Source organism: Ixodes scapularis, unplaced genomic scaffold, assembly GCF_016920785.2.
Source record: "Ixodes scapularis isolate PalLabHiFi unplaced genomic scaffold, ASM1692078v2 ptg001131l_1___fragment_3__unscaffolded, whole genome shotgun sequence".
Lineage (NCBI taxonomy): Eukaryota > Metazoa > Arthropoda > Arachnida > Ixodida > Ixodidae > Ixodes > Ixodes scapularis.
The window spans coordinates 680,001-692,500 of record NW_024610104.1 but is presented as its reverse complement, the minus strand read 5'-3'; the positions used below and the strand labels follow the sequence as shown (position 1 = coordinate 692,500).

General features: G+C 41.5%; 1 protein-coding gene across 2 annotated transcripts in view; it reads left to right on the top strand.

Moving 5' to 3' along the window:
* Positions 1–7,910: 7,910 nt before the first annotated feature.
* Positions 7,911–12,500, top strand: part of LOC121834402 — a 46,515-nt gene continuing 41,925 nt past the window's right edge. The window contains exon 1 of one of the 2 annotated variants that reach the window (XM_042288093.1): positions 7,911–8,699. In XM_042288093.1, the coding sequence (XP_042144027.1) occupies positions 8,060–8,699 (640 nt within the window). In that variant the 5' untranslated portion in view covers positions 7,911–8,059. The remainder of the gene's footprint in view (positions 8,700–12,500) is intronic. The other variant, XM_042288092.1, reaches the window with a different exon arrangement.

The following is a 12,500-nucleotide window of genomic DNA, read 5'->3' as shown; positions in this document are numbered from 1 at the left end:
GGCGCAATGAAACGTGAAGGCGCGGCCTCGTGCCGTGCCGAGTTGCGATCCCGGGCCGCCCAGGGGTCCGATGAAGGGAGCAGCAACGGCCCGCCCCACACGCTCACGTCGTGGGGGCGGCGCTAGATCCGGATTCCTAGCCCTCATCGTGCCCTTCATTCGGGCATGGTGATATGTTCCTGGATCCACTTCGCGCTGGAATTGTAAAAAAAAAAAAAAATTGATCTATCTAGTGAAGCACTAGATTGTGGGGATCTAATTGACGAAGCCAAAATTTTGAGAACGGCGGAATTAACTTTGTAGTCACTGGGAGTCTTCTTTGCTGGCCTTCGCTATGCAATTAAGACACCCTCTCATTCGTTCTTCTTGATCGGTTAGCAAGCTTGGACTTCGTGTTTCCGCAAGGAAACATGCAGGAAGGTTCGAGCGGAGTGGGGGAGGGAGGGGAAAGGGAAAGTGGAGGAGACGAGGGAGGAGGAAGAGATGGAGGAAGAGACGCTAGGGGAGGAAAGAGAGGAGAAAATACGAATAATGAATCAAACAACTTCTCAGATACCGTAACTGCCATTCAGATGAAATTGATTCAACTTCTGAGTAATGAAAAAAACAAAATCAACAAAGAAACTTGAAGCCAAATCCAACAACTATTCTCGCAAATGCTGAACATTAATATTAAACAGGAAATAGAGATCGCATCCCTTCGTGCTACAGTAACAGAAAAGTCCAAATCTCCAACATATGCTCAGGTATTGGCCGCCAAATCATCGGGGCCACCAACGTCAGGGGGAGAGACAGACGCGGCTGCCCCTCCTGGGCCGGCGGTTGTAGGGAGCGCAGGTCCTGCTGGACAGGCACCGCGGATGGGCCATGCTCTTCTCATCTACTTGCGAGACCCTACCAATTCACCATCTAAGGATATCAAAATCATGTTAAAAAAAACACTTTGAACCCCAGACTCTCGGACTGGGTGAGGTGACCCTTAGAGATATTAGGAAGGGAATTGCGGTGCAGTCGGCATCATTGGAAGGGATACAAAATCTGGCTGATGCCATTAATGAACACCCCAGCACTAAAAATGCTTTTGTTCTCCGAAGACCCGCAAAGAGGAGGCCCCAGTTCAGGGTGTCTGGGGTTGACCCAGACCTCCTGTCAGCAGAATTTTTAGTGACTCTTCGGGCCCAGAACCCAGATATTCAAATTGAGGCTGACGAATTCACCATGCGAACCTTTTTTAAAGAAAAATCTGGTAATCGGACTTTTATTTTCGATCTTACCCCTTCGGGGTACAACAAAATCAAACATGTAAAACGCTTAACATTAGGTTGGACCTCGTGCCCATTATATGAAAATTTTTTTGTTCCAAAATGCTATCGCTGCTCTACATACGGACACACTAAAAAATTTTGCCCATCTGAATCTGAGTTCTGCGTGAACTGCGCAGGTAGTCACGCGACGGAGCAATGTCGCGTCATTCGACAGGATGACAAACGATGTCGTGCTTGCGTGACGCGTCGAGTGGATGCCCGGCACCACTTCGGAGCGGTGACTTGTGGGACTTTAGCGTTTCACGAGTCGCGTCTGAGGGGGCGCACTGAGTACCCCACTTAGAACAATACTGTACATAATGTATAGTTTGTATATAGAGAACCAGAAAAGTTGGGTGTACAAAGATGTAAATAATTTGTATATAGGTGGTGTGCAGGGATGTATAGAAAATGAAGTGTTTAGAAATATTGCAAATTAATTTAGGAAAATCTAGAGCAGCTACGGCTCATCTAGAAGAGACATGTTGCGATATTAATCCTAATTTTGTTTTTATTCAAGAACCCCATGTATATAATAAAAAAGTAATAGGAATTCCACTACATTACACTACCATTGCAGCAACATCTCCAAAGTGCGCAATCATTGTACGGAACAAAACATGTTCTATTTTTATATTGCTTTTACAACCAGATATGATAATAGTTAAATGTAATTATGCAGACATAGAAATTATATTAATAAACGTTTATCTATCCCCTAGAGCAGATTTTCAACATTTTCTACTAAATTTAAATTCCGTAATTAGCCCTTTAAATAACCCTAATTTAATAATTGCAGGAGACTTTAATGCAAAAAATACGCTTTGGGGTGGGAACATCACTGATGATAGAGGAGAGGAGTTAAGTGAATTTTTACTCTTAAAAAATCTATTTCTTTTAAATAATAGAGATTCATTACCGACTTTTGAGTCAGCTAGAGGCACGAGCTGGATAGATATTTCAGCGGTTTCAGGAAATTTACTTTCACAGGTTGCTCACTGGGATGTCCTTGAGATTGATAGTTTAAGCGATCATCAATATGTTTCATTTGGATTTTTTAATGCCACAAACACACCAGTCAAGAAGATCACATTACAGGGACTAATCAAGTTATATAACATAATACAACATGACTCATGGTTTGAAAATATTATCATTCATTCAAATAAAGAATCAATAGAACATGTATTATCTAAATTTTATGATAAATTTAATAGATGGGTTAAACAATGCGAACGTAATGTAAAAGGACAAAAACGAACAACACCATGGTGGAATGCTGAACTCCAGCAAACACGATTACGTAATAATGCCTATCGCAGACGCTATCAAAGATGTAATAACTTCGAATTAAGAAACTCCTATAAACGAGAATATTACGACTATAAACAATATTATAAAGACTTAATTATTTCCGCCAAAATGACCTCATGGCATAGTTTTTGTTTTGAAGCAACTAAAAAATCGTTATTCGGAATCCCATATAAACTAGCCTTTAATAAAATAACCACCACTGCACCATTACCTCCTATTATTAAGACGGATTATACATACACCACCTCTCACACAGAATCCATTATATATATACTCAATAATCTTTTTAGAACGGATAGTACCGAAACCGACTCGCAGCTAATAAGCACCCTCAGAGAGCGTATAGTCAGCCCTCATTTAGGCCCTTCTGACCCAAATTTTACATACCAAGAAATAAATACCATTATAATGAATTTAAGAACAAAAACAGCACCGGGATTAGATAAAATTACTGCATCTATGGTTAAGCAACTCTGGCAATATAAGTCTTCGTTTATGTTGTCCCTATTTAATTCCTGCTTAAAAGCTGGACATTTTCCTCACTGTTGGAAAAAAGGTAAAATAATTCTTTTAAATAAACCCAATCGACCTACAGACGAAGTTAATTCATATAGACCAATATGCCTCAGTTCAATCTTTGGAAAGGTCCTAGAAAAGGTAATATATACAAGGCTTTATTTTTTTCTGGTACAATCTAAATTAATACATCCTAATCAATTTGGTTTTACCCACCATCGATCATCTACACTAGCGCTTTATAACCTGACTCAGCATCTTGAATACATTAAAGAAAGCTCCAACATAGCGATATTAATCTCTTTGGATTTCTCAGGGGCATTCGATTCTCTATGTTATCCGCTAGTTTTAGATTATTTGCAAATTCATAAATGCCCAAACAACATCTATAGCTTATTATCCTCTTTTTTTGTAGATAGGTCAGTATCCTATATATCATCAAATCTAATAGAAATTAATAAGAAAGTGTCATTGGGATGCCCTCAGGGTTCCCCTTTGAGTCCGGTTCTGTGGAATATTCTAATCAATGATCTTTTATGTATAAAATTCCCACTACATGCACACTTACAAGCCTTCGCCGACGACGTAATCTTGGTTATCAAAGGAAATTCTAGAAGAGAAATTGAAAATCGGGCTGAAAGTATATTATCTATAATTTATAATTGGGCTCAAGAAAGGAAGTTGCTCTTTAATTATGCTAAATGTTTATGTCTTCTAATTTCAAAAGGAACAAAATATCAAAATCGACCTCCATCAGTTATCTTTAATCACCATCGACTCACTTTTCAAAAAGAATTAAAAATTCTGGGAGTAATTTTTGATTCGCATTTGTCTTTTTTACCTCATGTTAAATACCTTAAAACCAAAGTTGTGCAACATACAGTTAATCTCTCACGTTTTTCATCAGAACAATGGGGAATCACTTCTTCTCAATTTCGAAAAATCTATCTTCTATCAATTGAGAGATATATGGTTTATGGAGCTCCGGTATGGTGGAAGCCAGAGCGGTCTTCTCATTTGAAACGTGGAATGATGTCTGTCCAGCGAGTGCCTTTGCTAAAAATATGTCATGGTTTTCACACAATACCGAATTTAAGTCTTCCAATATTATGTAATATAATACCTATAAATATCACCTTAAATATTGAGGTCTTCATGTTTAAATTATTTCAACTGAATCAAAATGCACAGTTTTATGATTGGAATGTATTATCTAGTGAAGTAGACTATCCCTTTGATATATGGAATATTCACCCAAGTAAAAGATATGCTATTCAATACCAACATTACAACCAACAACAAACTATTGAATGGCACAATGAAATAGATGTTTACACTGACGGATCCGCTTGTCTCGGGCGCGTGGGGGCAGCGTTCGTCTCCCTAAATCAAAATAAAAATTTTACAAATCGGCAGATATACATTACCCTCGTATAGTACAGTCTTTGATGCTGAGGCCGTTGTCATTTTAAGAGGTCTTGAATACTTAAAAGCAGTAAATGGGGGCCGGGACTGCAATATATATACCGATAGCCTTTCGGTTCTACAGGCCTTAGCAAATCCAGTTAATGTAAATCCCATTATATGCAAATTAAAAAAATAATATTATCTCTCTTCAACAGATATGCAATGTTAATTTTTTCTTCGTAAAAGGTCATTCTGGAATTTTCGGAAACGAATTGGCCGACCAGTTTGCAGATTCCGCTCGTCGATTTGGCATCTATGTCCCAATGAAAAAGTCAAAAAAATCCATTAAAGCTCATCTCTTAAATCAGGCCCGGTTAATTTGGAATAACGATTGGGGGGCGGATGGTGCCCATTGCAACTTATATCAATGGGTCCCATCAACTTTGACCATCCCATCTTTCTTCCCTCCTAGCTACTATCTTACACAATTGCTTACTGGACATGGCAGATTTCCATTTTATTTTTATCGGTTTTATATTAAAAATAACAAAGAATGCTTTTGTGGAGAAGAATGCAATGACCTGTCCCATTATTTCGATTCATGTCCCGCGACTCTAAATCATATAAACCAGCTAAATGCTACATTGAATGATACTCACCAGAAACAAAAGATACTTAAATATAATGCAAAGGTAGAAATTTTGATAGAAATGATTAAATACATAAATGCACCAATAGATTAAAACAGTTAGGAAAACAATATTCTCTTGCACTGGCTGCGAGCATGGTCTGGAACGTCTGCAGAAAGAGCTAAGATGGTGGAGAAGGCTACACGAGCTTGATATCATCTGTTCCAACAAATCTGAATTTTGCCACCACATTTTACGCTCTGCCCCTGGCGGGCGACAAGCAAAACATGGCAAAAAAATGCATGCTATCTGCAGACCGCATTGGAATGGAGGTACGGACAAGATCCGGATACCAGATGTCCATCATACTTTCTTTGCATGGCTGGAAGACCCTCCAACTTCGAAGACATGAACTAGCTCCGCTGCCATGGTCTTCTCGATCTTCATAAATGACTGCCATTAGAATGATGGAACACATTGCATGCCATCGGAAGACCCATTTCTGGTTAGGGGGCACGGACCAGATCCGGGGCCCGGGCTTCCATTAGATATATATTAATTCAACTCTCGCATGCTTGGAAGACCCTTCTGATTACGTTAGGAGGACACGGACTAGATCCGCAGTCCAGGGCTTCCCATTAGTTTCCCTATACTTGACCTCCACAACCCATGAAAAAAAATGCTCGATGCCGTCATTTAATGCAGTTTCTCCAATAATCTCTCAGCCAGTTTTAATACACAAAATCAGGCTAAGAAGTATGATAAGAGCTGCGGGAGTTGAGTTGGGGTGATGTGGCGGTTAATGGCTTTTCTGAGTAGGGTAACGAGAAGGGTGGGGGGGAAGTGAAATGGGTGAGAAAAAAAAAAAGAAATTGAGGTTTAACAAATTTTTCATAAAGTCGTCGACCTAATCATTGGGAAAAAAAACATTCAATGCCAAAAACAAATAACTCTTTAAATATACCTAATTGGGGGAAAAGAAATATGAGGAATTGTAGTCCCGCTTCCCTGGAACAAGGGAGGAGCACCGCCGAAAAAAAAAAAGAAAGAAAAAAAGAAAAAACAGATGAGCACTTGGGGGACAGCGATCTGACAGTGTATTTAAACAGTGAGAAAGTAATTATAGTAAATCAAACCCTTTCTTATTAACCTCTGAAATATAAATGGATCATATGTACAATTCATATAGTCAGAAAAGCATTCGTATAAAATACTTTCTATCAACAGTTTTGGAAACATCTTTGGGATTTATTCCTTATCTTAGCAAAACAAATTTATATCATTCCGGGAACAAGATAGTTTACCCATTTAACCCGCACTATAAAATCCGCCCTTTAAAATAAAGCATAAACCATACCTACTTAAACACCCGTAAAATCAGCAATCTAAAGGTTGTAACGAAATTAGTCTCTCCTCAATTTGAATCGAAAAGTCGATCACAAACACTACACAATCAAATAAGAGGTGTTATATGTTATCCAAATAGACAAAACTCAATAGACCTCTTTCCTGAGAGAAAAATAACTTGAGAATTTACGGATTTTTTTTGTGTTTTAATTTTTATTCTTATAACAAGTCCAAAAGTACACAAGATGAGAAACTCTTGAAGTCGTCGTCTTCGATAGCGCTGAAGAGGGAAGCAGCAGAAGTCTGGTTCATCGAAGCCAATTCCTGGAAAACATTTTTGTTTTTGAATTTTCCCTTTCATTACTCAATAAATACCCCCTGATAATTCTAGACCCGTTCCCTAACTGTGGTTTGCTGCTTCCCATATTGATTTCTTTTAAATTGGCATTTACTTAAAAATTTATGTTTTGATTCGTTTGAATCCTATTTTTTTAATTTTAATTGGATTAAACCTGTTATACCATCTGGTGGTGCAGGTAGAGAGAGCATGTTTATTTTTATTCATTTTTCTCTCACATAGAAATTGTCCCTATCTACTGGACTTCTTCCCTAGGCGCCGAGGGGGCAAGACGTGCATCGGATGAGCTCCCCAAGCTAAGTATAATTTTTATATTTCCAGGCTAGCTGGAAGTATATTCTTTTAGGTATTAGTGTATAAAGCTCTAGCGATTAGTTTCCAGGTGTTTTTGTTTTTCTAAAGTTAATTTTCTTTGATTTCTGAGCATTTTTGTGTGAGCTAGGCCTAGCGGGAAAAAATCAAGATGGTTGCCACTTGATTTTGCGTCCAAACTCAGAGTTTGAGCGCTCGCCCGTACGTATAAATCTAACGCCCGTGTTCCTCGCGTTTGCGCGAACACGAGCGTGTGTTTGTTTCTTTTGTAGAGCCAAAACCTTTATTTTTACTGATACTTTGAGTTTCGAAGTGGTGGGTTGCTAGGCCAGGGGGCAAAGAAAGGAAGCCTGAACTACGCAGGCTAACTTCTTTTTATTTCTTTTCGGGGGGTTTTTCCGCTTAGCTGGACGGGTAAGCTAGGTCCCCTGTGTAACTAAAAGCCTAGCACCACCCTTTCCAGGTGGTGCAGTCTGTGTATTTCAGTTTTTTGCTGATTTATAGGCTTTTTGTTCAAGCGCACTTTTCCCGCCTTTTTTCTTTTGACCGAAAACGCTATGTAGTATTTTTTTTTCTTTCTTAACACTAATGGCGGTGCAGGGCTAAGTTCGGCACTCGTTGCTGTAGCGCGGTCGCGAGAATACGTTTGTTTGACCTTTTTTTTCCCATTTTAGGCCATTTTCTATTTTTTTTAGGGGTGTCCCTTTGTGATTTTGTCCGCGCCATTTTTGGCACAAAAGTCTCTCTTTTCTTTCGTCGCGAAGAGTAGCTGGGGATTTTGGTACTGCGATTCGGCTGGGCTTTGGGTTTGGTTTTTATTTTTGCGTTTGGGCGTTTCTTTTGCAAGCCTGTCCGTCATCTGAGGCGCTCAGATGCCGGGCAGCACTACTGGCGATGCTTCCCCCCCCGGGGAGGAGGTAACTGAGAAGGGCAACGGGGATTCGCCTCCGACCCAAGAGACGCTCGCCGCGCAGGCAAAAAACATGAAATTTAAACTTAACCCGAACTCCGCAACTCTGGTAGACATGTACCATGACATAAGTGAGGCAATCCCAGCGGTGGGCACTAAAACCAGTAAGACTCACGTGGCCAACCTGCACGCTGCATACGACCGTCTGTTTGGTTTTGCCCTAGACCTAATCAACCAGAACACAACACTTGCGGCAAAGATGGAAGCGTACAAGGAAGAGAGGGAGAGGGCCCCAGCCCCCGCAGCCCCGTCCCCTACGCCGGAGAGTGTTGCCGCCCTGCAGCGCACCTTCTCGCAGGTTCTCCAGCAGAACCCGGCGACTTCGAGCCCGAGCCCCGCCGGCCAGCAGCAGGGGGGGGCATCACCCGAGGCCCCCAAGCCAACAACACCACCCTCAGCCCCCAGGGAGAGCCTTTTGATCTACCCTGCAACCAAGCCAGCAGCTGGGGTGGAGCCCTACGCAGGGATCTCCCACCTGCTGCGTACTACCTTCCAGCCCGCGGACCTCGGACTCGGCTGCGTCGAGATCAAGCAAGTGCGAGGTGGGGTTATTGTGCTCGGTCACAACGCGGCCGGACTAGACCGCCTCGCGGAGGCCATTAAGGCCAACGCGGACACCGCGTTGGTCTTAATGGCCTCCGCGAGGCGCTCAGAAAAAAGGGCCCCACAGGTCAAGATTGTGGGGGTTGACCCAGGGGTGGAAGCTGCGGACCTAGTTGAGACCCTAACCTCAATGAACGACCTCCCAACCGAAGACCAGAACAAGGTCGTGGCCTCATTTCGGGCAGCATCGGGCACCATGGTCCATATTCTGGAGGTTGGGCCCCAGACGAGGGACATCCTCCTCCAAAAGAGGAGGGTGTATCTCGGATGGACGTCCTGCCCCGTTTATGAGAACCTTGGCGTCCGGCGCTGCACGAAGTGTTGCACTTATGGCCACACAGCTAAAGTGTGCAAAGACCAGTCCTCGGCCTGCACTGAGTGTTCCGGCGACCACCCCGGGGCCAACTGCAGGGCAATTGAGAAGCGGTGCCGTGCATGCGTTCGGAGCAACGAGAAGTTCAAGACGAGATTTCACGTCGAACACTCGTTTGGTTCGAGGGCATGCAGGGCCCTGCTTGAGAAGGAGCAGCAGGCTCGACGATATTTAGCCTACTAAAAGCCCCTTTACCAAGCATTCATAGGTACATAGCTCTAATTCAATAGTTATCTTTTCCCGCTTTTGAGCTGAACATACATTAAAACACTAACTATGACCAGCTCGGATAGCAGACTAGATATCCTGCAGTTTAACGCAAATCACTGTATAAGAGCTATAGACCAACTTAAGATAGATACTATGGAAATTAAACAACGCATCACCTGCATTCAGGAACCTTATTATCTTAAAAACAAGGTTGTGGGATTCAGCATTAAAGATAATGTCATAGCATTCGAAACAAAACCCAGAGTCGCAATGGTAATTCACGATAACTTTTGCGATGCATTTCCTATTACCGTAGCCAGAGATCTGCTAGTGGTCCGCTGTAACACAGAAAACCAAACGTTTGTGCTAGCAAACGTTTATATACCACCTGATGACGACATAACACCTTGGCTGCAAATAATCACCGAAGTTGTAGAACAGCACAAATCAGAAAAACTTATATTATTAGGAGACTTTAACGCAAAAAACCCCAGCTGGGGGGGACAGAGATTAGACCAGAGAGGAGAGGAATTAGCAGACCTTTTTATAAGCTTAGAATTAGTGTGGATCAATGACAGAAACTCGTCCCCAACTTTCGCCTCACCAAACGGCGAAAGTTGGATTGATCTAACTATTGTAAATGGACACACATTAGGACACATTTCGGATTGGGAGGTTTTGGACACTCCTTCAGGCAGCGACCACAGCTACATCAAAATTACAGCTTTTGGAAACAGGTGCCCAGTCAAAAGACTAACAAAAACAGGCGAGATAAAGGTTATAGACAAATTAATAAAAGACCGCTGGCTTACGGACATGTCAAGCAGACCTCTCGTTTCCAAAAATCATTTAGAGCATGTAATTAGAACATTTTATGACAAAATTGAAGAACTTACGGAAATATATTCCAAGGTAGTTACCTATCGAGCAAATGAAGTTAAATGGTGGACCACACAACTTTCTATCGAACGTAAAAAAATTCGGGCGCTTCGGCGCAGATATCGAAATTGCAAATATAACAATAGAGATCACTTTAAGAAATCCTATTATGAAGCGCACAAAGATTATAAAAGCAACATAAAGGATGCAAAGCAGAGCTCTTTTAAAGAGTTCTGCGGTGTCATCCACGGCAATAATGTTTTTACCCTCCCATATAAGATAGCACTTAACAAACTTAAACGCCCGGTAGTGCTTTGTCCTCTCGTGTTACCAGATGGAGTTCGGACGAAAAGTCTGGCAGAGACAGTACGTTTTATCCTAACAACGCTATTCGAGGAAGATGACCCAAACAGCGACTCGGCACATGAGACCAACGTGCGTCTCATGTCACTCGAAGATATCAATACAATCAATGACATACCATTCACTTCAGCAGAGGTAGATGCTGTTTTGGCTAAATTGAAATTAACAACTGCACCAGGAATTGATAATATCAAAACCTTTTTCCTGAGAACAATCTACAACAACTTTAAAGAACTCTTTCTTAAAATTTTCAACGCGTGTCTGGAATTTGGTTATTTCCCCGCTGAATGGAAAGAAGGAAAAATACTAGTACTCAAAAAGACAGATAGGGTTGACAGTCCCTCCGGATATAGACCGATCTGTCTGAACTCCATCTTTGGTAAAGTATTAGAGAAATTAATTAACAATAGGCTGTACCATTTCTTACACTCTAAAAAACTACTTCATGAAAACCAACTTGGCTTTACCCACAGAAAGTCTGCAGTAAGCGCGTTTACAAAATTAAAACTAAGCTGGAGGACGTCAAGAGGGAGGGGAAGGGGGCAATCTTGGTGTCTCTGGACATCAAGGGAGCCTTCAACTCGCTCTGGGCCCCAGTAGTAATTAACAAACTAAGAGAAAACAACTGCCCCAGAAATCTCTTCAATTTGGTTCGAGACTTTTTGACAAACCGCAAAATGTCCTACTTAACAAAAAGCGAAAAAATTACTATCGGCTCAGTAAAGGGGTGTCCGCAAGGTTCACCCCTCAGTCCACTTCTTTTCAATGTTGTTATTGCGGATCTTCTTCAACAAAGATTCGAAAACAATATAACGATTCAGGCATTTGCTGACGACGTAACCCTAATAGTGACGGGAAAATCACGGAAAGAACTGGAGGACAATGCAAACCGGGCGCTAAACCTCATTAAAGAATGGGGAGATGAAAAAAGGCTAAGCTTTAACCCGGCCAAGTGCGAAGTTCTTGATATTGGAGATCGGTATAAAAAACGAGTACCAACCATTAAATTGGGAGGTCGCAACCTCACTCATGTAAATTCATTAAAAATCCTCGGGGTCGTTTTCGACTCAAAACTGACATTCACGGCACATGCAGAATATCTAAAATCTAAAATAACTCAAAGCACCCAAGCCCTCGGTATGTTTTCCGGGGTCAACTGGGGCATCAAGGGGACACAATTCAGAGACATTTATATCAGAGGAATAGAACGAGCAATTACGTACGCCGCCCCCGTATGGTGGAAAAATACAAACAATTTGCACTTGGCCAGAAAGCTACAGTCAGTACAAAGAACGCCGCTTTTGAAAATAACTAAAGCATACCGCACCGTTAGCAATATCAACCTTAATATTCTCTCAAACATTATGCCAATAGCACTAACACTCGATAAAGAAGCCGCGTCATTTCACTTGTTTCAGAGAAACAGTGACCACACTATACTTGGGACGACCTGGCAGACGGAACAAATCCAAAAACTGTTAGATCCCTGGGATACGCACCCAGCAGAAAAAACAGCTGTATCATTCTTTAAAAAAGCGCCTAGCACTGCTCAGCTTAACATCTTCACAGATGGATCTGTCTGTAACCAGACGGTAGGAGCAGCATTTATAATACTAGATGAATCGGAAAAATCAAATAAGAAAGCAACGTACAAATTAGAAAAGCACGCAACAATATATGATGCCGAAATGATTGCAATTCTGAAAAGTCTGGAATACATATCAACTTTTAAAAACAGTACAACCTTTAACCTATTCACGGATAGCTTATCCACACTGCAGGCCCTAGCTAACCCCCACAATAACCATCCAATAATTCAACTCATAAAAAATACCATTAAAACAATTCGAACAATGCATAGTATAAATCTAATGCATGTGAAAGGCCACACTGGGGTGGAGGGAAACGAATTGGC